Source organism: Tasmannia lanceolata, unplaced genomic scaffold, assembly GCF_043159265.1.
Source record: "Tasmannia lanceolata isolate RefF3 unplaced genomic scaffold, GAP_Taslan_0.1 ptg000011l, whole genome shotgun sequence".
NCBI lineage: Eukaryota > Viridiplantae > Streptophyta > Magnoliopsida > Canellales > Winteraceae > Tasmannia > Tasmannia lanceolata.
Window position 1 is genome coordinate 12,555,428 of NW_027518688.1, and position 26,805 is coordinate 12,582,232.

Below are 26,805 nucleotides of genomic sequence, written 5' to 3' on the forward strand. Positions count from 1 at the left end.
TTGCACCCTTGAAATTAATCTGAACTTCCTAATTGATGGGTCATAACATAGATGGTCATACCCTACCAATCAACCATTGGATGATCTAATCCGCCCACTTAGTGGGCCGCAATACAAATGGATTGGGCCCACAAATCATTTTTCATGGGATAATCCGAGCCGCTATTGGATTGGGCTAAAACCAAAAATGGGTTATCCCCCAAATCATTTCCTTGGTTTGCTCTGAATTGCTGAACTTTATGGTCGCAACAAAATTGATTGTTAAAAACGACGCCTCTGAGATCTTGACCGCCCCCCTGATGGACATCTTTATGCATTAGATCGAAGTAGCCTCAACACTCATTTTTCATTAAAACAATATGCGGGCCCCCTGTTGATCCAAATTTAAACAAATGTTCAATGCGGGCCCACCACCCGGGTCCAAATTCTCTCTGGTTTGGATTCTTCCGAATAACCCCTCCAATACTTAGCGAAAAGGAAAACGCGGAACATTGCTGAAATGATCGGAAAGATTGAGAAAGCATAAGGGACGGACACGGGAATGGAAAACACTGAAAAAGACTGATAACCAGAACACTAACTTCTTTGTTGATTAAAGCAGAGCAAAATGGGGGTGTCTACAGGGGTTAAACCTGTTACAACAAGGTGGGGCTGCCAGTATCAATATGGTGAGGGCTGCCATTCTCAAAGTTGTGTGGGGGCTACTACAATCAAGATGGTAAGAGAGTTGTCCAATATAATGAGTTTCGAGTCATAAACAAACCACTAATTACTCTGAACATTCCAAGCCATTTTCTTTTGAGACATTCAACAAACATTACACATGCAATCATCAATTTCTAATGTTGATAGTATTCCACCGAACATGGACGTGGGTTATATTAATTCCCTAAGTTCATCAATCGATGCCAAATCCTATATAATGATGAAATAAAGTTCTAGCCTGGATAAACAACTTGTGACCAAGGATGGAATTTAAATATGCCTGAATTAATGAAAATTGAATTTTATATAAATAAAAATGATCTTTGGCAGACCACAACTAGTACTCTTTATATAAACAAGAATGCATAATAAAATATATAAGCACTTGGCAATATCATTAAATACCTAACTCAACAGTTCTTACTATAAAAATTTTATAACAATTTTACAATAGAAGAACTATCTTCAAGGTTAAAATTGATACAAAAGGAGATGAAAGATACATATAGGTTCAAGACTTATCAAATTGAATACGTATGCTCAAATTCCATAAGTACACAAACACAAAACTAACCTAAAAATGAAATTCTCTTTCTCTCTCTTTCAGTAATATTCAAGGACCATCAATGGCTTTTAAGCCCATACTAATTTTGCAATAAAGCTTAAAATGAACAAGTAACTCAATGCATTTGAAATTACTTTAAATTTTCTCTAATGGCAAAGCTGATCTGAACCTATATTCATGAACCATAAACATATATATTTATTAAAAAAAAAAAAGAAATATGGAGTCATATCCTCTAAATAACCTTATTACCTTTTTAATAGGGTATAATTCATACATGTTTCCAAACTCAAAGGAAAAAATGAAAAACTGAATCGTGCATATAGAACTTGAAATTAAAACAATTGTAACTTGAATATCCCTCATATGTCTTTTTTTTTTTTTTTAAGATTCTCTAATTTCTTTTTTTATCACGAGATCACTTAAACAAAACTATAATATAGATAACTATAGCAATTATACAACCATTCTATAAATAACTAATAAGAAATGCTAAACCTACAATCAGCAAACTACAGTCATGATTAAAATACATAGTCTATTAATCTCCCACAGGCATTTCATCATACACAAAATATGCAGTTTCAGAATTCACACTGTAATGTTCTAATGATCTCAAAGTCTTCAACATGAGCAATTATTTAACTATCACCATATCGACAACCATATGCAAATTCCACCAGCAGAAATCTTGTTCTAAGAAATCGATTTGGCAATTTACGGTTTAACAACTAATTTCAAGCAATTTCATGAACACATTCAATAAAAATCTACTTGCCTTAGCGATCTCCAAATAAGAACTAGATTTGTAAATGCTCTTTCCTTTCCTTTGTATAATATCTTCACAATCAACTGCTGCTTGAGAAAATCCAATGGGGACTGAAATTGAGATAGAAAGACTTCTACTCGAAGGAATGCACCAGATTTGCACAAAAGGATACCAGATCTAAGATTTTTCGAGAAGAAAATCACCGATCATAGATCTTAGGGTAAATAATGGCAGATCTAAGGTTTTAGAGTTTCAACATAGATCCATAGCTTATAAAGCTGGATTTGTATGAAATAAGCTCAATCACAGAAGAATGAAGGTTCGCTGAAGTTCGGGCCGGAGAATGGTCGGAATTTAACAAGATTCGTCGGAGAAGAGGAAGATGATCGAAGGTATGTGTAGAAATAACCTTGGCCGGAGCAAGATCGGAAAAGAAGAAATTGAACTAGGGTTTTGAACTCTCTTCTCTTAATTTGGGGAAAAAGCTCTGCTAGGGTTTCTAATGGGATCTAAAGAAAAAATTAGCATAAATGAGGTCCCAGCCTCTCTTATTTATAGACAAATGCGTTAATATTTTACCCCCTCATATTACTTTGGACAGACCCCTAAACTATATTTTTATACTTGCCTTGTAAAAAAAAATGGGGTGGCCACAAGAAAAGTTTTAGTGAAAATTTAAGCATATAAATTTTGGCCCCTCCCATTACTCAGGGACAACCCTTCGCAGCAAATTACCCACATTTTATTCCCACCAGGTCACCTCCTAGTTAGGATAATGCACACCCCTTCTGCGACACTAAATTTATACAATAGCACTTACCTTTCTTGCTTGCTATACAAACCGCGACGGATTTTTTTTGAAATTTTAGAGGGACTTAAATGAGACCTTGACCTATGTTAGGACTGATTTTGGGACATCAAATTCACATATTTAAAGGATTTTTTAACAAAAACAACGGTTTAAGGTTCGGTCAAAATGGGGTGTCTACAAAAGCGTGGTGGTATGTTACTAGACCTGGCAAAAAGTGACCCAGACCCGCGGGTCCACCCGGCCCACCCGTAAATTCCGGGTCCAGGTCACCAATCTGTGACCCGTTTGAAATTGACCCGTGGGTCCACCCGGCCCGTCAAAACTGGGCCGGGCCGAGTGGACCCTCGGGTGCCCGTAGAGACGTACAAAAGTTTTATTTTGGCCTTTTTTCCCGGAATTGTCATAATTTTTTAATTTTCTTTGTAGTTTTTTTTGGTAATTGTAATATTTTAATACATTTTTTGGCATTTTTTTGGTAATTTTTCTACTTTGCTTCCATTTTTCTGTAATTTTTCATTTAAAACTTAGTACCCGCATGATTATTATACATTGCTATTATTTATTGCTAGTAACGTTTGCGCAAATCGTACTTCTGCCGAGCTCTGCAGCAAAGAATGGGCGACAAGCCGAAAAGTAGCCTCGGGGAAGGTGGCTAGCGAATCCCTAAACAAAAAAAAAATCTTAACAATAATACGGTCAAAAATCCGGGCGGCCCGCGGGTCGGCCCGGCCCGTACAGGCCGGGTCCGGGTCCAAGCATAGTGACCCGTAAAATTTTCCGGGTCATTTTGACCCGGACCATGACCCGGACCCATACGGGCTGGGTCAAAACGAGCCTGGCCCGCCCGTTTGCCAGGTCTATATGTTACGGTCTTGAGTGGGGCCCGCCTACATATGGGACTGGGTGGGACCCAACTTGGTATGGGACAGGTTTAAAGGGCCTTGCCTAACGCGTTCCATCAGCTCTGGAGCTTTTGGCGTATCGGTAATGTACCTAACATTTTGTTTTTGGGGGAATTTGAAGTCGAGTTGCGTCTTTGTGCCTCTGTCGGTTTTGGTGTATAGTTTGGGAAAGTAGACTTGAAAATCGGAAAGTTGCGTCTTTGTGCCACTTAGGTTTTGTTTGGCATCCATTCTCATTCTCATTCCGCGAACGTGGAAACGGAATAATGAGAATCTTTCCAAGAAGATCAATTGCTTCGGAAAATTTAATTTTTTCACAATATTTTGCTGCACAAATAGAGGGAAAGGCAGTGTGTGTGTGTTTGTGATGGTAGAGCCTTTGCAGATCCAGGTTGGTGAAACGGCTTTTTTTTATGCTTTCTCACGAAACCTGAAAAAAGTAGTTGGAGAATGGTTGTCAAAGCCAACCTTAGCTTCTGTTTGTGAGCACCTATATACACCTTATCGACCAAGGTTCTAGGATCATCCATTTATAGTATGCCCAACTAAAATGGACTAGAATTGTAGTTGCCTACCTGTTCGACAATAGACATGACGTAAGGTATCTATCAGGAATTTAAGTTTATAAGGTTTTAAATAATATGGGGCTTGCTATGTTTCCTCGAATTTTCTCATTATATTAGCATAACAGTACAAAACATATATACATATATAGGGTTCTTATATGCATGGTTTTAAATTTCGACCGAAATCCGAAATTTCGGGTTGGGTCGATACCAAAACTGAAATCACTACTACCTGAAACGGTCACTTATTTCGGCCGAAATTTCGAGAAATTTCGTTTATCCCGAAATTCCATCCGAAATTTTGAAATTTCGGTTTTGGTGAGGACCGAAATGCATTCCGAAACCGAAATTTGAAACTATGCTTATATGATGGTGGGCGAGGAAAAAATATGACAGGCTAGAAGTACAAGGTGGGCCACTTTTTCAATGATCCAAATCATATTTGGGTTATGCCTTCAATAGATATACCAAGCATAAAAATCAATTCCCGAACTATTCTAATTCTATAATTTGTGTTTGTTAAATAGACGATTAGAGAACAAAGAAGTTAGGGCATACTTTCAAAACCACAAATTGGATGGTTGGAATATAGGAGCAACGTTTGTTCAGACAAGACAAGGCCCTTTATGGATTTTGAGAATCGATTTTTAGTCCAAAACTGATTTTGGCAAAATTGGTTGTTGCAAAAAATAAACATATCACTGGGATGTAGAATCAATTTGAGTCCAAAATGGATTCTACGCACTGAACCAGGTGGGCTCCACTTTTACTTCTAAGCCCCTCGTACATTTCCTTCGAAAAATATGGGCATCTATAGCAGAAGAACCCATATATGGATAGGGCCCACTCTTGTCACCATCTCTTCATGATTGGAAAGTGACAAATTTCCCGTACACTAAACTTGTCATTAGTGGGATTTGTGGGACCCATGAGTCTTTCATACCAAGGGTCCATCGTTCCCATCAATCAAAAGAGAAAAGTACGGAATATGGGCTCACATTTCAAGGAATTATGGATTACGGGCACCTTTTAAAACAAAAATGAAACACGGGCTAATCTTCAAAATCGGGTGGTCAAAAGACCCTATACCCTTTTGGCATCGACAGAGTCTTCCTTTTTCATTACTATCTCTTAAATTGGCGCGCTTCACGAGGCTTCTTTTGGTTCATTTGAATGTGTATTTGAATCGACAAAACCTTGGGTTCGTTTCTATCTTGGCTGTAGGAAATAACTAGAGACGGATTGATGCTTGACACGTTTAAACTTTTTGAAACGCTGACAACCCAAACTCAATCATTATCTTTTCTCACTTCTCTTTTGGCTTAGAACTGTAACGTTATTCAATACGTCTCTTTTGGCTTAGAATCTTTTCACTTCTCTTTTGGTCCTCACCTCTCTTTTGGCTTATAACAGTAACGTTATTGAATACGTCTCTTTTGGCTTAGAACGGCGACATTATTGAGTATTTTATTATTTCTCACATCTCTTTTGGCTAAGAACGCTGCCGGATTCTAGAGTACGCTGCCGGAATATTAAGGGGTACGCCGGCGGAAATAATGGATACGCCGGCAGAAATAAAGGGGTACGCCGGCGGACAATGGCGGAACCAGGATTTATGCATAAGAGGGGGCAAGCTTATATATAAGGGGGGAGGCCTTCGAATTTTAAAGGAGGTGGGCCCAATTGAGTTGGGCTTATTAAGGATTTGGTCCAACTCAACATTGGCAACTGCCCCCTTATGCTACATGTGGCTCCACCCCTGCCGGCGGAAATAGGGTGGAAGCGGAAATAGGGTGTACGCCGGCTGAAATAATGGGTACGCAAGTGTAAATAATGGGGTACGCCGGCGGAAATAGGGTGTAAGCGGAAATAGGATGTATGCCGGCAAAATTCATGGGTACGACGGTGGGAATAATGGGTACACCGGTGTAAATAATGGAGTATGCCGGCATAAATAATGAGGACCAAAAAATAAGGAAAAAGATTATAATCCAAAAGAGACGTATTCAATAACGTTACCATTCAAAGCAAAAAGAGAAGTGAGAAAAGATAACGTCAATGTTTATGCCGACGTAAATAATGAGGACCAAAAGAGAAGGAAAAATATTATAATCCAAAAAGACGTATTCAATAACGTTACCGTTCTAAGCCAAAAGAGAAGTGAGAAAAGATAGCGTCAGCGTTTACACTGGCGTAAATAATGAGGACCAAAAGAGAAGGGAAAAGATTCTAATCCAAAAGGGACGTATTCAATAATGTGATCTTTCTAAGCCAAAAGAGAAGTGAGAAAAGATAACGTCAGCATTCCAAAAAGTATTCAATAACGTCAGTGTTCCAAAAAGTTTTTCAACATGTGTCATGCATCCATCTGTCTCTAGTTATTTCCGACGGCTAAGATAGAAATGAACCCAAGGTTTTGTCGGTTCAAATACACATTCAAACGAATCAAAAGAAGTCTCATGAAGCCCGCCAATTTAATAGGCAGTAATGAAAAAGGAGGACTTTGAGGACGTCAGAAGGGTATCAGGGTCTTTTCACCACTCGATTTTAAAGATTAGCCCGTGTTTCATTCTTGTTTTAAAAGTGCCTGTAATCTATAATTTCTCAAAACATGAGCCTACAGTCTGTACTTTTCTCCAATCAAAATGACAAGCAAGTACTTTGTTGCTTTCTTATGGGTACCCAACAGCTATATTAATAAAGCTGCCACTTGTACTAAGGAGAGATTGAAAAGGATGTTAACCATAGAATAAGAGTAGGTTGGTTGAAATGGAAGCTTGCCGCAGGAGTTTTGTGCGACCATAAAATTCCTACCAAGTAGAAGGGAAAGTTTTATAAGATAGTTGTGAGGCCAACCATGTTGTACGGCTCATAATGTTGAGCCACCAAGAAGCAGTATGTGCATAAGATGAGTGTAGCGGAGATGAGAATGCTTAGATGGATGTACGGCCATACAAGATTAGATAGAATTAAAAATGAAGACATTCGTAAAAAGGTGGGGGTGGCACCAATTGAGGAGAAGATGAGAGAGCACCGCTTAAGATGGTTCGGACATATCCAACATAGACCTTTGGATGCTCCGGTGAGAAGAGGCGACTCGTGCCAAATTGATGGAGTAAAACAACTTGGGTATAAACAGTGAGGAAAGACCTGATAGCTAGGAAGATAACAGAGAACATAACCTTCGATATGATAGAATGGAAGAAAATGATCCACGTAGAAAAATCCAACTACAGCCGGGATTGAGCCGGGTAGATTCTTTTCACCTTCTTCATGAAATTTTTCTAAAGGATTCATTCAGCCGACCCCTACTAGTTTGGGACAAAGGCTTTGTTGATTTGAGTTGAGTTGAAAATAAAGTTAAGGCTGGCAAAAGGAGGTGAAAATGCAACCATTTTTTAAAGACACAAGAGAATGAAAATACTGGGAAGGGAATTCCTAACGTCCATCACAAGAGGCATTTCGCGGCTGGTCTGTCGCACGTCAGACCAGCCACCTCGTGAATGGAGACAAAAGTAAGTCTCCATTCACAAGGTGGCTGGTCTGACGTGCGACAAACCATCCGTGAAAAGCCTATTGCGATGGACCTTAGCAAATCCGTACTAGAAAAGGGACTGGAAATATCACTATAAATAATTATTTTTCTAACTAATTGGGGTTTAGTTCTCTAAAACATTGTTTTCAAAAAAAAATTTAAATTTCTCACAAGATTTACAAATAAAATATGACAAATTGACGAAATATTTGTCAAATTCATGTTTAATTATGAAAATCCAGGATTAATTGAAATTTTCAAATTTAAATGGATGACTAAGAAGTAAAAACTTCTCAGGGTATTTTATTGGTTTTTAAATTACATGGAGAAGAAAATTTTCAAAAAAAAAAATCAGGGCATCTTTAGAAAGACTCCCAAAACAATGGGAGTGTTTTTGAACTCCAAACATGTTTTTCTCCTCTGTGGGATTTGCAATTTGGCGGAAAGCCATTTCGTGGCTCACTTTTGCAGGAGAGAACAGCCACAGGCTTACTTTTTAGCAGATTTTGTATAATGCATCCAAGATGGCTGTTCTTTCCTGCAAAAGTGAGCCGCAAAAAATGGCTCTCTGCAAAATTGTTTGACAAATCCCCTAGTGTATATATGAACATATTTTTCAAAAGAGAAATGGTATGAGCCTATGAGGACAAGTTTGCGACCATATCACCCCCCAAACAGCCCTCATAATGCTGCCACATATACCAGGATAGAGGTATTTTTGTCATTCTTAACAGTTCTCTATCCTAAATAAACCATAATGAAAAGAATGTATCACCAAAATTGATGTCCCAATGCAGAATATAAGAATCTATTCTTCTTTGATCGACACAAATAAAGTCTACTGTAACATCAAGACAAACAGAGGCCCAAAGCATACCATCGTGTCGTGGCTATAATCTGATGACTCTAGAAAAACAAATACAGAAACTAAATGCCCTGTGAATTCAATGCCATGAACTTGCACTGCGCATTCATGGCCAACAGTTGCGCCTCTTTCTGGTCGAGCAAAGCATTTAGCCTGACATTCTCCGCCATTAGCTGCTGGACTTCAGCTTCTTTCTGGGTCTTCTCTCCCTCCAAGTGAGTAGTCTTGGCAATTAGCCTGCACAAAACCACGGCCACATCTCTCAATAAGGACAGCCATTAAAGATAATTATATTGAAGCACATAACTGGTTGAAGATCACAAGACAGATAATTCTAACTAGGATCAATTACCAATGGGGGACAAAAATTAGGTGAAATTATCAACGGGGGACAAAATATGTCTTGTCATTAAAAGCTGGACAAAAATGCCCTTTTCTTAAGCAAAACGTTTTGCTTTTCCACTTTTCCCTCTTCTCCCTTCTTTCCCTCTTTGTTTTTCACTTTTTCATTTTCAACTTTGTTTTTTTCTACATTACCAGTCATCTTCATCATTTAGCCACCATTGGAGGTGGGAAAACTCAAAATTTTGAAACGTGAGTTCATTCCCATCTATCTTTCAATATCTAGGTTTTATTTTTCATTTGTTTTAGGGTTTTGCATTTCTCCTTCTCCCTTTCAATGGAGGATGAGGAAGATGAATCGTACGGTAGAAAGAAAAAAACGTGAAAATGAACGAGTGAAAAAAAAACAGGAAGTAAAAACGTGTTCATAAGGGACTTGATAAGCCCATTCGGAATTTGGTAACCCCATTTTGATACTGGATAACCCCAACCCCAGAGACTTGAAAACCCCCTTCCAAAACTCCAGTACCCTTGGGCAATTTTAACGGACTTGATAAGCCCATTCGTAAATTGGTAACCCTATTTTGATACTAGATAACCCCAATCCCAAATACTTGAAAACCCTCTTCCAAAACTCTAGTACCCTCGGCCAATTTTCAGGGACTTGATAAGCCCATTCTGAAATTGGTAACCCCATTTTGATACCTGATAACCCCAATCCTAGAGACTTGAAAACCCCCTTCCAAAACTCCAGTACCCTCGGCCAATTTTCAAGGACTTGATAAGCCTATTCAGAAATTGGTAACCCCATTTTTATGCTAGATAACCCCAATCCCAGAGACTTGAAAACCCCCTTCCAAAACTCTAGTACGCTTGGCCAATTTTTAGGGACTTGATCACCCCATTCGGAAATTGGTGACCCCATTTTTTATACTAGATAACTCCAATCCTAGAAACTTGAAAACCCTCTTCCCAAACTTTAGTACCCTCTGCCAATTTTCAAGCACTTGATAAGCCCATTTTGATACTAGATAACCCCAATCCCAAATACTTGAAAACCCCCTTCCAAAACTCTAGTACCCTCGGCCAATTTTCAGGGACTTGATAAGCCCATTCTGAAATTGGTAACCCCATTTTGATACCTGATAACCCCAATCGTAGAGACTTGAAAACCCCCTTCCAAAGTCAAAACGTGTTGTATATGCCAAAGGGTATTTTCGTCTAGCTTTTACTGACAAGACCTCTTTTGTCCCCCGTTGATAATTTTTGAAAAGCATGGGTCCTGTTGATAATTTTGCCTAATGTTTGTCCCCCATTGGTAATTGGTCCATAATTCATTATATTGTTGATCCATAAATCAAATAAAATAGATCGTTCCTCTAGGAAGAGCCAATCGCGCAATATATCGATCATATAGATAGATATCCCTTCAATACAACATAGGTCATCGAAAGAATCACAAACGTCCGATCAAAGCACGAAGTCAGGATCTTTCAAAAATAGATTCCTAATCGAATAGTGCATAACCGCATAGATAAGCTCACACCAACTGTCTAAGTTTTGAAAGACTAAAAAGTCAAACTGATGGCTATCATACAGGGGGAATGAAATAATCAGGGGTAGTTTTACAAATCTTGGAAGTTTTGGATTGCTCGTCATATCTGGTGGAAGTATATCTGTGTGCCATGGAGACATCCTAAAGAGTAGCAGCAGCATTTCTCTGAAAGAACCATAGACATACACAGATAACAGGTGACAGGCACTGGGGCATCAGATGTTGGGATGGAACAGAACTACAGAAGGTCTATTGGGTGAGCAGTCCCCAGCTGGTGATCGGTCATATTTTTGTTTAAATGTGAAGATAGCTTTGAATTTTAGTTATCCCTTCCGCTATGCAAATGCATGATTTGTTCATTAGGATAAAAGAATATAGGTCCTTTTGGAATAACTCCGAGTAGAGATGTTAACCATTTTGACTCTTTTGTAGAAGAACCGTGTAGGAAGAAGACCATTGAGCCATAGAGGTGTTACCCATTTTAACTCTTCTTTCGTAAAACGGTCCTCCCGGAAGAGGAACCTCTGAGTCGTAGAAGTTCTAACAATTTCGACTCCTCTTTTGTGGAAAAAGGTCCTCTCGGAAGATGAATTACAGAGAGATGTTAACTATTTTGCCTCTTCATTTGTAAAAAGGTACTCCCAGAGGAGGAACTCCTTTAAGTCACAAAGAATAATAACAAATTTGATTTTGAATTTCCTTCTGTCGGAGTCCTCTCGGAAAAGGATCCAAGTTTTCCAGCAAATTCTTCCCGCAATCAGAGCTAAAAGATCCAACTCAGTCCTTCAACCGAACCCAATTCATCTTGTTCTCTTGCTGTTTTTGCAGACCTAAAACCAGTCCCTTGCTGCCCATACCCAAAACTCAACCCAAAACCCAGAAATTCACTCGAACAGCCCTCTCTTTCTTAACTTTCAGCTACCTGCAAGTAGCCTTGAAACCGTCAATACCTTCCACTATCGAAGGAAAGGGAAGATCATCAAGGGAAGATCATCGATCCTGATCTGCTTAATTTTTTGGTAACATAGCGCATCCAGCCTATTTTCAGCAGCGGACAACAGTCTTCAGCAGAGTTTCAGGAGCCATCTTAGCCGTTGATCGCTCCCCTTCTTCCGATCATCAGCTTTCACTCATCCAATTTCAGATCCGCGACAGACGTTGTGCTTCTTTCGACATGCCAGATAGATCAGACAGTTAATTTCAATTTTTGACGCCGATCCCAATGGCTCCACCATATGTTCCATATTTTGACGGGTACGACGATCAATATTTCGAAGGCCGCACTCACTATAGTTATTATGAGAATGCATGTCTGCGGTGGATCAATGCTCTTGATGGATATCATGCGTACTAGGGCTATGATCACCGAGCTACCATCTACCGAGCCAGTGAAACTGTACGACGACAAGCCCAGAGGTTATGGATACGTCGAATCACGGACCGTCATCGCAGTTCTCTATTCTGTCGATGGGAGGATGTTCGTGATGAGTTTATGGGTATTTATGCAATAAGGGTGGGCATATTGGTATGAAAGACAATTGATGCGTGAAGCTGCTCGACGTGGACAAGAACCTGCAGCCTGCAATGAGAGAAAAGCTGCAGACCGTCGTGCACGAGAAGCAGAAATGCAACAACCACCAGATATCAAGAGCGTCGCATGCGTGAGTCGGATTTGCAGAGCCGCTCCACTACTTCATCCGTCTTACCCATTGCTGATATTCTTACGGGTCCAGATGCAAGTATTGATGAGATATTGATGTTGAGCCTTTGATTCCATCAGATTCAGACACTGAGATGGGCGATCCAGAGTTAGAGACTCAGTTGATTGCTGATATATCGACATCGTTGTGCATGATGCTTCTGAGATTTCTGTAGCGCCGATTGCCGATCATCTAGAGAGTGAGCTTCACTCTTCTGAGGCAGATATTGTCGCAGATTCACGTGAGGCTGATCCATTACCTGAGTCCGAGCCGAGTGACCAGATTGTTGAGGCATTATCAGAGCATACACAGCATGAGCTGATCATTGAGGATGCCGATTCCATATCATTATATGAGTACACTGATAGCATTGCTTCTCCAGTAGATGCCCCGATCAAGATGATTATGGAGGTCGAGCCCGCCGATTTCAGTGCACGAGATGACCATCTTGATGTTGATCATGGATTAATACTGCCCATAGTTGTTTTGCCGATCCATGAGGAGTACGTTGCGATCTTCCCTGCTAGTTTACTTCTCCAGCGCAGATTCTGTTCGCATGAGTCTACATGGGCACTTTCTTCCCTCTTCTTCTGCCGACCGTGCAGATGCTTCTCCTGATTGTCTCGAGCGTTAGACATCATGATTGCTTCCACCGGATTACACGTTCTACTACTTCAGTGGATTGTTGACATCTTTGACCCAGGTGGACTAGAACTCGAGGGAGAGGGGAGAATGATGCAAATTTTAGGCCTAAATAAGAGGCATATTTGCCCTTTAGATTTCTAGGCGTTTATTTTCCATGTTATTTAGTTTTTAGGCTTTTATTTTCCATGTTATTTGGAATTAGGAAGTTTAGTCTTTTAGGAATTCTTATTTTAGAAGCTTTCTATCTTTTAGGTTGTTAATTGCCTATTTATAGGCCTCTTTACAGTTTATTTTAAAACTTTTGATGATTATTGATATGAATAAAGATTCTTCTCCCTCTAATTCTGGTTTTCTTCTTCTCTTCCAATTTCTTCTCCTTTCCCTAAATTCGTCTATTCTTCTGGTTATTTTCGTCTCTTCTTCAGGTTATCTTCGTCTCTTCTTCCCCTATTCTTCTAATTTTATCCCCTTTTCGTCTATTTCTCTCTCCTTTCCTCAATTTTTCTTCACGGTGCTGCATCACTGCCCATATGGAATAATTTGCTTTTCGTAAACTATTAAGCCTTGTATGGATTGTTGTTTTGGCTTGTTCCTCTTTCGTGTCAATGCCGTAAACTGCTGTGCTCTTAATGGCGAGCTGGACTTAGAGTATGGACTGTTATGTCTTAGTTCAAAGACTGTTGCACCAATTTGTGGACTGATGTGCACTTGTGTGACTAAGTGGCGCTACCTACCTTCTTTGGGCACAATCTATAATTATAGAACGCCAGGAACCCGGAAGCAAGCTTAAATGTTTAACTGAACATGGACCTCCTACATCCGATCCGATGTATGAGGAGTTTTTCATGTCATCTAGTCCTTGTGACTCATAAAGATGGGTGAACGTAAGCCAACAATCATGGAGATACCTTTCGTACAGCTTACCTCTATTAAACTAAATGGCGCTACCTACCTTCTTTGGGGTTTGGGCACAATCCATAAAGGTAACCATGAACCCGGGAACAAGCTTAAATGTTTAATTGAACATGGACCTGATACATCTGATTCGATTTATCAATGTTAAACTAAAAGCTAGGATTTGATCCAACAAGATCAATGTAGAGTTCAATAAATAGCAAAGTGATTTTCCAAATAATCAGCTTTATATCATCCAACAAAGTCAATAAGCAAAGCCACCAGAGAATATACGGTTGAATTCAGGATTTCATGAAAGAAAAGTCAGCAACCAAAACAGCTGCAAGCAAGCTAAGTGTGAGATATTAAGTGAGATATTCTTTAATTCAGATGAATTCCTTGCATCCCAAAAAGGCACACAAACCCTATTAATTCCCAAGTTTCAGGCTTGTGAGCGTAGGAATTAACATGGACAGAAGTTGTCTGACACAATCCCAGGAAAACCAACTTCCTCTGCTGCGACAAACATAATTTTAAAAAATATATATGAAGCTTTTATCATGAATAAATAGCATACAAGAAATACAAAATAACAGGTAAAAGGTTGGGGTTTTTACAGAAATTTTTTCAACATGCGTACTTTGCATAGGAATTATAGGAAAAAATGGGGTGCTTCAATTACATGGCTCAAGGGAGGAAAAAGCTACTTGTGCCTCTAAATATATATGAAGTAAAATAAAACAAATCTTTCCCTGTAGATAACCTGCCCAGGTCAGCCAATGATGACTATTTTGAGAAAAGAACAGATGCTAAACAGCCATTTGTAAATTTGGTGTACAACAGTAACTGGATGCTCACAACTAGTTGCTCCACAGACTGCTATACCTCAAATAATAGCTTCTTTAAGTCATCTAAACTCTTAAATACTAACAAACAAAACACCCGGCTATTACATGAGCATAATTACTTTAGGTAGATATAAGACCATGTGCGTACAGATGCATGTAAAAAAGCAGATGAGCAAAATTAGGGCTTCTATGCTAACTAAGCAAATTCATATGGCAACTATTTACATTTCCGAAAGAGTATAAATTTTTATTTTTTATTTTTTTTTAATGGCTAAGCCTGAAGAGGGTAAATTAAATAAGCACACCTTTCAAAAAGTCTCTCCATGGTCTGAAACTGCTTCTCTGATGAAAGAAGTGTATCTCTTACACTGATAAGACTATTAACATATGACCTCAGTGATTCGAACTCTTGCTTCACACGACAAAGCTCCTGTTCATTCTCAGAAGCTCTTTGTCTTTGTCTAGATGTTTCTTGCACCATATCTTCCACTTTTTGGCGCATTTCGTTCAAAATACAGTTTGTACCAAATGCAAATTTTTCCATCTCTTCTACCTTTGCAGACATGCTTTCAATTTGGAGCACCTTTTTCCTAATTTCTTCCTGACCTAAACTTACCTTCTCTTTCTCAACAGAAGTTTCTGTTTCTGCCATAATGGCTCTCTTTACAAGACCCTCCATTACATCCGTTACCATTCGTACCGACTTAAATATTTCACCAATATATGCTCCATCATGTTCATCAAATGACTCAATCTTGTTGCTGATTCCCAGACAAGTTTTGTCGTCGATACTTTCAAATGGAGAAAGGTCAACATCTTTTGACCAACTGGACAATGGGTTTCCATTTTTGTCAATTAGTCCCACCCCGTCTTGATGTCTGATCCCACAAGTAGTATGGGCTAAATGAGGAACGGCCATGATTCTTGCCTTTGATTTCAAGTAAGTCAGCAATGTAGAAATAGTTTTGACCCTTCGCCAGAGAACTTCTAATTCCTTCTTTTCATCTTCCCCAGAACACTGGATACAAGCCTTTACTTCCATAAGCTTCACTTGTAAAGCATCCACCTTGGACTGGTGTACCTCCAACTCCTGCTTCCATGTTATGTTTGCATGACTATGCTGAGACGTCATAGTCAACAAATCTCTCTTTTCCTCCACTGGCTCTCCCATAATCTTTCCCTCAGTTATAGTGAATATTCAGAATGAGAACTTCTAGGCTGAAAAAAGAAAGAAAAGCATCAAAACCAGCAAAATGGAAACATAAAAACAAGTAAACTGAGAGAATACTTGGCATATCTTTAAGGAGAATGCATCTTCTTTAGGGTGAGTATAAGGAAATTTTTGAACGGCCCACAAGAAAACGAACAACAGATATAGTTGTTTAAAAGTGTATAGGGACAACCTCGATGTACAGTGTGAAGTTCAGAACAGTTTTGGTGGTGAAGGATCAAATTAATGGCTAAAAAGTAAAAAGTCTTACTTCCCCACTAAAAAACATAAAAAGTGTATAAACTTGATGCAACGGATTCACTAAAAACTAAAAAGTGTATAAACTTGATGTAAAGGATTCTGATGCAACTTATGTCCATTGAAGTCGTAAGGGAATAAATATCAGTCAGACCTATAATGAAGTGTAGCAAGGTTGGAATAGGAAGTAACCCTAGTGCTAAGGCTGATTTTGAAAGCTTTGCTATTTAATCCAGTTTATATGATTTTTTGGGAAGAATTTCCTTCTAGAAATTATCACAATATGTTTACAAAAAATGTAAGGGCCTAATGTTGTAACTCAAACAATACGTCTCTAACTTGAATGAGCCACATGAACAACATTTGCTTAGAAGTCAATCATCACACTCACTAAGTGTTCACGAGTCTTATGTACTTCCAAGACTGTCCATATTCAAGGTGGAGATGAGTCTCTTATTCATGGTCACCCTAGGTCATTTATAAGAGCGCCAAAAATCAAGAGGGAGTTGCGTATCAACTTACAGAAGTGTCTGCCCAAATCTTTTGTCATTTTCCAGCCGACTCATTATCAATTTGTTGTTACATACAATAGAGTACACTGGTACGCATATTTAAGATCTACTTTGTCACTTGTAGCATGCCTGCAGGATCAACAAATGGAGGAATGGAGTATTTCAAAAGATCAAATTCCCCGACAGACTTTGGTAAAAGATCCTTGCTTATTAAGTGTGGAAGAGGTTTTCTCAAACAAACAAGTGAGAATACTTACAAAGCACGTGTATATTAAAGAGCAAAAAGGTTAGAATAGGAATTAAGCTTAGTTCTTAGTGCTAACGTTGAAAGATGGTATATCCCCTATCTGTCATTGCCATCATGCAAAACCTTGCCAATGATGATGAGAAACACCCCCCATTGTAAATACTTGATCAATTTGTTAACTGACAGGATTTTCCTCAACCAGATAGTTGTGAAAAAAATGTTTCATCAATTTATTCCAGTTTCTTTAATTTTTTTGCGGATTTCCCCGGTAGAACTTATCAAGATACAAACAAAAATACAATGGCCTAAAGAATATGACTCTTAACTTGCATGAGCCACATGAGAGAACATTTGTATTAGAAGTCAGTATCCACATTATTAAATGCTCACGGGCATTCTCACCTAGCAACATAGTCAAGGTTCAAAGAGATGTGCCTCTCTTGAGCAGAGGACACTGATAAGAGCTCCTCAAATCTGGAGGGTTTTTGTGTATCAACTTACTGAAATGCTGATGTAGCTCAAAGTAATATACATTCTGCAAATAAAAAATTGGAGAAGGGATGATGTCTTATGAAGGAATGAGGTTTTATGAATTTTGGTAATTCTTTTGAATAAATGGAATATTTATTTGGGTTTTAGAAAGTCCATGATTGAATAGATGGAATATTTTTGTTTGGTTTTAGAAAGTCCATGATTTGGGATAAGATGGGGTTGTTTTAAGCTTCTAACATTTCTATTTTGAAATAAGGAGGTTTAAGTTAAACTAGGATGGCTGAGTTAGAACTGATTCATAATTAGAAACAGTTTAGCAATGATTTTGTTACTGTTTCTTGATTTCGATTATGATTATTGTTTCTATTTTTTATTCTGATTCTGATTATAAAGAATCAGAATTATGTTTGGTAACTGACAATGAAAAATATTTTTCTCTTTTTGAAATAAAATCAAGTTTTGAAATAAAATCGTGTGTAACTGATAAAATTAATTATTAATTACAAGTTTTTGCAATGATAAAATAATAACTAGAGATAAGAAGAGCCCATACACCTAGGAAGCCTTCCTTCCCTAGCTGAAGTGAAGAAGCCAAGAACTGATGTATCATTTGGGTAAAATCAAAAGTATGTCATTACTAGCATATAATTAGTCCGAACTGTTGGACTAAATCCTTGGTTTTGATGTTTGTGCTAGTGTAGTCGAGGCAACACCTAGGATGTTTTACCAGCTGGATTAAAATATATTGACTTCCACCCCTACAATGAATTGACAAACCTGTTATAAAATCCTTCGCTGGACACCCATACTGCTGCAATTCCACACGCATGAACATTTTAACATTATAAGAGAGAGAAAGAGAACTCTTCTCCTAAAAATGACTTTATTTTCAGAAGTCAAACAAAAGGGGGTGAAAGGCAGCAAAAGGGGGTGGATGTTTCATTTCCCTATTCAAAACTACACTATGCCTAAAACCAACCTCCTTAATTATGTTCATCGAAATGATCATAAATATCATTCTGAAGATTTTCTTCCAAAAAAAAAACAAAAAAAAAAAGATCGGCTGCAAAGAACTGCAAAACATGGCATGCTTTCGTTGCCATCCCAACTATAAACTCCTTGAAAGGTAGCCTTGCCGGAGCATCGCCGGCATAAAGAGGAGACAGAGAATGCATGACACCACACACTGTCGAGCATTCCTATGGTTGAGCCACTAGAGGAGACGGTCCTGATGGACAAATTTGATGCTTATACTGCATCCTCATGGATAGAGACGGAGGTTTTCAGCATCACTGGGGTTTCAGCAGATCTTGCACACATCTTCTTACTCCTCTTCTTCCTCGTACTCATCTTCGTCCGTGAGATGCCTCTCTAATATCCATGGCGATTGCCTGGATTTTGCCCTCTCTCTCTCTCTCTCTCTCTCTCTCTCTCTCTCTCTCTCTCTCTCTCTCGTTTTGTTGGTTTCTCTCCTACCTTTCATTCCCATCCCTGAAAGAAAGACGAGTAACGGGTGATGAAATTCAGGGTTTCTGGAGAGAAATTTGGGAGGGTTTTGGGGAGCTTAAATGGATGCCATGAGAGAGAAGAGGGGAGGGGGGGACAAACATGGTGCTGCGGTGGTTGGCGGTCAACAGTCCTCAGTTGGGCGGAAAAGATACATAGATGGTAGAGAGAGAGGCGAGATGTCTTGTCCGGGTGGAGTCAGTCCTCGATAAAAACAATTTGTTTCATGTAAGAAATGACTTTTTCAGGTTCGATTTGGACAATTCTGCGGAAAAAAAAAACAACAACAAAAACGATTCACTTAGCCCTTGATTTTATCTCTCAAACATATTTTTCTGATTTTCTGTTTTTAAAATCAAGAAAAACACAAAAAAACATTTTTCTAGATCATTGCCAAACCGCCCCAAATATTGTTTAGGTCTCGTTTGAGCAGGAATTCCTCTCAACCCTTCTGACTGGAGAGATAGGCAGATAATATGTTCCATCGTAGACGGAAAAGGAATTTTGATATTTTGGGGGTGGGGGTTAAGAAGTGGTTTCCTGGGATCCATTCCATTCCCCACAAAAGGTGGGTCAAATTTACAAGGATCTCCTTCCAACATGTGGAGTGGAGAGATGATCAGAAAATGGGAGAGTGTATGGCTTGAGTAAGGGTCCTACTGATGTGTCAAAATGGATGGTGGTCGAGGTCAAGATCGAATGCTTCTCGGTGGAAGTGAAGGTGGAGGATGAAGAACCACATGGAGGAGGTAGGCGGCTCACATGCCAACTTGCTTTGATCTCAAAAGAAGAGGCCAAGGGGCCATCCTCTCCCAAGGAAAGATAGAGTTGAGAAATTTCGGCAATCAATTGTGGGGCTGTCATACTTGGGAACGGTCGATGATACTCATTGTGAGGGAGGGGGCCCTGAGGATGGATAAAAAAGGCAAGGCTGTGTTGGTTGATTCTCCATCTCGCAGTTCTAGGGTTGACATGGAGGGAAAAAGGATCACGGGGAACAGAGTTGTTGGAGGAAACAGATAGTGAGTTGAGAGATTCAACCAGCACCTTAGTGAACTACGTGAATTCAAAATTTGAACAAGGCGGTTCCCAAGGCTCATTCGTATCTCGTCAGTTCTGACACTGCCATAAGGAAGGTTGTCGAGTCACTTGGGCTGGTATGCACGGGGGAAGAGGGTCTTTATCAATCAATGGGTGCTTTAACACAAAAGAAGTTTGCAAAAGTGAGCGTACAAAGATATGACTTGCAGAGGATGGTGCAATGGCGGTGAACCCTCTGTTTGGACAATCAAAGATAGATTACGTGGATGCTATCAGAAGAATATCAAAAAGTGATGAGGAGTTTTAATTAGTAAATCTGGGGAGCGAGATGGACACTCATGTTTCAAATTCCTTTCACGGTACGAGCTCTGTTTACTTCGACATTTGGTCTTTTAATGTACATGCAAAAATATTATTGAGTGGAGAGGTCATTACCAGGAGCATATCTTTGCTCGATGCCAAAGTGGAGGTTGCTAAAGTAGCGGTTGCTGATATTGATGACAGAGTTGAAAACAGTAGGGTCAGACAAATGGGAGAGAACAATGGTGCTACTGAAGAGATGGAGGGCACTTCTAAGGAGGAAGAAGGTTTCAAACATGTTCACAACTCAGAGTCTTCAAGTATTAACCTCAATGAGTCTTCTTCGGATTCGACTAAAAACTTCTTGGAAGACAGAGATTGCAACTCTTCTAGCACCCAAATCCATAACAGGGAATTGGTGGAGTGGTGTTTGCAATAGGAATTGGGTCCCAGGATGGTGCGGATGTTGAGAACCACAAGGAGTCATTGACTTTGTTCTTGGGGATTAAGGAATGCGGTATAAAATGAAAGTGAATCATAAACCAGCCATTTGACATGAAAGGTAAATTCAGAAGGATTGGCCCCTCTGTTAATTTTGATTCAGAAAGAGCATTTGGAATATGGAATGTGGGAGGCTACTTCAAGTCAGTGTAATGACTATTGTTTCCGAGAATATCTGGGGGGTTGTGATCAAGGACCAAGAAGAGAGTTGTCAAAGATCTCGCTTTATGTAGGAGAGTTGAGATTTTGTTGCTGCAAGAAAACAAGAGTGGCAGTGTACCGGCTCCAATAGGTTGGTTCGTCAAATTTGGGGATAAGGGAATGTCCAGTGGGAAACCATACCAAAGGAAATTAGGTATCTGAGTTATCAATTCCATTCAAATCGCGGGGGTTTATGATGTCTTTTATCCTGCCCATTCGTTTGGGAGGGTTAAAAGACATAAAAATGTGCTAAAGGGGCATAAAAAGGAGAAAACAAAAAAATACTGCAAAAAAAAACCCAAATTTAGGAATTTTCATGATTTTGGATTGTTCCGAGTAGAATAGACTGTTCTGGCTAGAACGGAAAAAACGGAACAAAGCACATCGGATCAGACCAGGTTTTTGGATGCATTAATTTAATTAAGTTTTGTCTTGTTTTTTGAAAAAAATGTAACTTTTTGTCCTTTCTGAATGAAACAAAATGACATTAATAAATAAGGGAGGTATCTTTATTATTTGGGATTTGCTAATATTGGAGGATTGTGAAATTTGGAGATTCATGCAGTCTATTATATTTATAAATGTGAATGAAGGTTTTGGGTGGATGCTTTGCATATTTACCAGCTTGAATTGTGTCAGATGGAGATCTCATATTTACCAGCCATTTAAGGGATGAAGTATTCAAATTACAAGGAGTGCAGCTATAGATGAGCTCTTCTTACCAAGGTTGCCAGAGCGGGAAGCGAAGCAGGTAGCGAAGGCTCTCAGGAAGGTGGGAAGAGGGAAGCGTGAACGGTCAGAATTTTTTTTAATAGTTAAATATTTAAGAAAATTTTAAAAAATAAAAAATTGCTAAAAAATATAAGAAATAATTATATGAACCAAATATTTTAAAAACACTTTTTATTAAAAGATCCAGCATTTACTTGAAGGAAAATCACTATCAACTGAAATGCCTGTTTTGACCAATGCCTGACAAGATGAATAAAAATTAGAAACCAAATTATGAATTTTTTTTACCGGACTTTTGAGATTTAATAATGTTTGGACATGATAGAATTTATGAATTTTTAAAATTAGAAAAATACCCCATCGTTTGGAAGTTAAGATTTTGACCCGACCCTTTTTTTCGAATTTTATAGTAGAACTGGAAAGTTGACTTTTTATCCTTTTAGATTTGGGTCTTGAAACTATTTTTAATAGATTCAAATGGGGGTCATTCCCTTATTTACATGTAAATCTTAAGTAAATGGAAAATAAAGATGGTAAAGACATTTACTTACCATAGAGAGGTAAGATTGGAAACCCTCACAAAAAAAAAATAGAGTGGGATATGCGTTTCCCATATAATGGGAATCGTGTTTCCCATAGAGTGGGGATCGAATTTCCCATAGAGTGGGGATCACATTTCCCATTTCCCATAGAGTGGGGATCGTGTTTCCCATGTTTCCGAAATGGGATTCCCAAAAATTGGGGAATCAAGAAGATTTCACGTTTCGGGGAATCGCGATTCCCCATTCTGAATAGAGATTCCTGCTTCCTTGCTTCTTACCATCCACAGTTTGGCCAGAATGAGGTCCTTAATAGATGGTTGGAAACTTACCTAAGATGATTTGCAATTGATAAACCAATATCTTAGGTAAGATGGAATTTCCCAAGGGTATGGTGTAGCCTTTTCTACTTTAATAGATTGCATACCAAGTACTACAAGAGTCGAAGTTGTTGATGATGAATTCAAAGATAGGGATAACTAGATAAGGTATTGCTAATGTTAAAGGAGAATCTCAAACAGGCTCAAGAAAGGATGAAATTTTTTGCAGATACGAATAAGATTGAAAGGGAATTTGTTTTGGGCAATTGGGTTTATCTTCGTTTACAGCTCTATAGACAAAGTTCAATAGCATCTAGGAGATCTAGAAATGTGTCAATGATGTATTTTGGGCCTTTAAAAATCAGGCAGAAAGTGAGGCACGTAGCTTATCGTTTAGACTTACCATCTGAGAGCAAATTACACCATGTCTTCCACATGTCAAAACTGAAAAAGAGGATCGGCCGTGAAGTACGGTCGAGCCCTACTCTTCCTTCACTCGATGTAAAAACATCTTAACATCCGTATCCAGAAGCAATCCTAGCTAGAAGAATGGTCAGATGCGGAGTTCTATAAATATAAAAGTTACTATCCAATGGCAAGGAACTAATCAAGCTGATGCAACGTGTGAGCATATTTAAAAACCCAAATGCGGGTCAAAATGCGGCCAAGAAAAATCCTTTTCGACTCGGCGTGGATGCGGCCAAGAACACGGTTGGCTGAGTACTCGGTTGACACGGTCATAACTCGAGTCAAAGGACTTTTTATTGACTCTCTATGGAAAGACGCAGAACGCAATGGCAAAACGCGGAATGCGGCCAAGGGAAAAGAGAATCAGCTCGGAGGAGTCCACGACGATGAAGGGAAGTTTTAATTTTTAAAACTATGGTGAGCATTTTAATACAATCTCAGAGAAGTTTCCATATGCGCATCTTGCGGACAAGATTGACTTTAAGGAGGAGCCGATATGAAAATTCATGTAATTGCCGTGTATGCAGTGTTGGTTTTGGTAGGACCTTTTTCTTTAGGGGGTTGTTTTGGATAAGTTAGTGTAAGCTGAATCAACAAACCCATTGGAGCCTATTCTTAGGGTGGTAGCTATTCTTTAAAAGTTTGTATTATATAAATTACCATTCAAAAATAAAGTTTGTATTATATAGAAAGGGAATGAGAAGCAAGAAAAGATCTTTATCAGTTACAACTATTGTCAATCTGTCTTTTTCAGATTACCTTCTCCAAATTACATATTGAGCAATACCCATTGGACAACATAGCTCATTGTTGTAGAAAAGGAAACCAAATATCTTCCTCTATGAAGAAGGCTAATTGTGATCATATCAAGTCGATTCAGAAATTTATTTTCTGATGTCAAATTGGAATGCCCTAGAGAGTAGATGGTAGGGAAACCTGTTCTAACCTAATCAAAAGCAATTAGTACAAGTTTGGCTTTAGCCCAAAATCTATCAATCAAATAATATGTGACTTACAACACAGTAATATCCATACTGTTATACCCATCAGGTAAAAAAGGAGAGAGAAATAAAACATCATAAAAAGAAAAAGAAAATCGAAACCGTGCCCTAGATTGTGTGAAAATAGATGCAAGGGGGAAAAACCCTAACCCTAATGTAATGACGGGATTAGGGGAAGGGTATCACAAAGAGAGGAATCAGAACTTAGGTGGGTTTTAATGAAGGGAAATTATGTATTCAGATTGGAGAAAATATACCTTGGAATTTGAGAAAATGGAGAATCGGAGAGAGCTCTGATTAGGGTTTTTTTTTTTATTCCCGGTTATGTTTCCAGATGGTTGAAATGTGAAGGGGGGTCTTGTAAGTTGCTTTTTCTGCCTCTCTGTTCTTGCATCCGTGATGGGTTGAGAATCTCTTTCCTCCTTAACATGTGATGATGTGAAGCCAACGATAATGTGCACCTACCTACATGACATTAATGGTGCAACTCGGGTGGGTTCAACCCCAAAAAACAGTCGGTCGGGTCGAGGGCTTGGGCAACCCGACCCGACATTTTTATCATTTTCTGTTTTTAGTAAGCTTAAAAACTCGGGTTGAACTCGGGTCGGGTCAGGTTGGAAAAAGGTTCATCGGATTTGGACGTGTTGAACCTCATTGGGTTGGGTCGGCTCAGGTTCGGATTGAGTAAATGGTTCCTCGGGCCGACCCGACCCAACCCAACCTGAGTTGCGACCCAACCCAACCCGAGTTGCACCCCTAAATAAAGGCTATGTGGACCCTTCATTTGATTAAGGCCCCCATTATGATATGATCACATATCGCACTTGTGAAGATGGGAAATTGAATTTTTTAACTTAAAAGTGCATGTTTGCATGCAGCAGTTTATTCTTGGAGAGGAAAACTTTTCTGAATAGAACATTCTTGAATGTTTTTTCTGGAATTTTTGTTTTCTATGTTTGGATCACTTTTTATCTATAGGTAAGCTAGGATCGAACCTGCGACCTTTGAGATGCAAAGCCTCAACCTCTAGGGTTTTGATCATGAAATCCCGATACGCAATCCAAGAGAGGGTGAATTGGCCTAATTAAAAATTTAGGGAATTAATCCCAATTTAAAAACTAATTAATTAATTAATCCAATTAATAAGTTAAATCAAACAAATCACCCACACTTGTTACTTTGCAAATAAATGTGGAATTAAAATAAAATGCAAAGTAAAGATCTTACCAACTAAAAGAATGAGAGAGAAGATGAGAGTGCACAAGATGTAAAGTGGTTCGGGAGATCCCCTACTCCACTCTTCTCAAGTTTGGTCTCCTTGGGGAAATCTACTAAAGATGATCATCCACTCTTAACGGGCCGATCGTGAGCCCTCTTACAATGGCTTCTTCTTTCTTAACGGGCTGAAGCGTAGACCCTCAATGCTTCACCTTTCTTGGATGGGCCGAAGCGTAAACCCACGTACAATGCATTCTCCTTCTTTAGACGCGCCGAATCGGAAGCGCGTGATCGTTGCGGAAGCTTTGAAGCGCACAATGAATAGCCTCTTGTAGGCTTGATTACAACAATGATAAGTTCTCAAATGATCTCTCAAAAGATGTACAAAGATAAGCCTAGGTCTAATCCCTTTAGATATTCGCAAATTGAGGCACAAGGGTGTTTTTCACTCTCTAATATGTTTTCAACAAGTTTAGGAATGAGAGAGATAAGTTCACATGCTTAGGAAACCTATATATATAGAAAAAACCCAAAACTAGCAATTACAAGGGCATTTCTATAATTCTGGGCAACTTCCCAACGTATCTATTTCAGGGCATTTTTGGAATTTTCCAGATTTCAGACCCGGTTTTTTAAAATTCATATCTCACTCGTTTCTCGTTGGATTTCGACATTCTTATACTCGATTTGAACAGAAACAATGAGATCTTTCTGTTACAAATATTTTCAAAAATATTTAAAAATGTTTAGGGTCAGTTATGATAGGATTTATGCCTTGATCTCAAAATTCAAGTGCTAAGTGTGCCGATTTGAATCTTTTGCAATTCTAAACTATCTATGGTACTAGGACTTTGGTCCACGGGTCTTTTCCTTATATTTTAATATTGTTTGGGACCTTATTAGTGACTTGATTATGCCTCAACATGGGATACCTAAGTGGTATTAAATGATACAATCTAACACAAGACTCATTACTCACATCTTCAACTTTAAAGCTCATCTTCAAGTCTTGGTCTCTTGCATGGATCACTCCTTCAAGTTGATTCAAGCTCCTTGACATTGTATGTGGTTCATCTTCAAGCATAGGCCATAGAATGATGTATGTGCTAGCCGGATTGACTTGTGAATTTTCTGTCTATAGCACAACACTCAAGGCAAACAATTAGCCCATAAAAGACTAAATAATTTGTGTTTGTTAATCATCAAAACAAGGTGATTGAGAGAACCCATGAGGACCCTTGGGCTTACAGATCACATCCTTAAGATTTTCAAAATTTTAGCTTTTAGGGTTCGGATTATAAATATGGCAAAAACAAAGAGGGAGGAGACTCACCCATGATTGCTAAGATTAAGTTTTATGAATGGCAAAAGAGTGTTTATAAATGGCAAAAATTGAAATGGTAAAAGCTAGAATGGAAAACGCTTGTTGGGGGTAAAATCAGGTTGGCCAACAACATAATGACACATGGCAGGAGGCCCATAGACACTTGAGCCAGTCGGGCCATCTCACGGGCCATGTTCGAATGTTCGAGTACCGCCAATCAATCTATCCCTCGG

General features: G+C 38.9%; 1 protein-coding gene across 2 annotated transcripts; it reads right to left on the reverse strand.

Annotated features, from left to right (window-relative positions):
* Positions 1 to 8,652: 8,652 nt before the first annotated feature.
* Positions 8,653 to 24,498, reverse strand: LOC143886437 (uncharacterized). Of its 2 annotated transcripts, XM_077390404.1 has the most exons (4): positions 24,288 to 24,498; positions 16,693 to 16,811; positions 15,008 to 15,920; positions 8,653 to 8,955 (listed from the first exon to the last, which is right to left on the reverse strand). In XM_077390404.1, exons 3-4 carry the CDS (start codon positions 15,871 to 15,873, stop codon positions 8,781 to 8,783), a joined length of 1,041 nt encoding a protein of 346 aa, XP_077246519.1. In that variant the 5' UTR covers positions 15,874 to 15,920; positions 16,693 to 16,811; positions 24,288 to 24,498; the 3' UTR covers positions 8,653 to 8,780. The 2 variants fall into 2 exon arrangements, with proteins under 2 accessions (XP_077246519.1, XP_077246518.1); XM_077390403.1 differs by lacking the exon at positions 16,693 to 16,811 and having other exon boundaries at positions 24,288 to 24,497.
* Between the last annotated feature and the right edge of the window lie 2,307 nt (positions 24,499 to 26,805).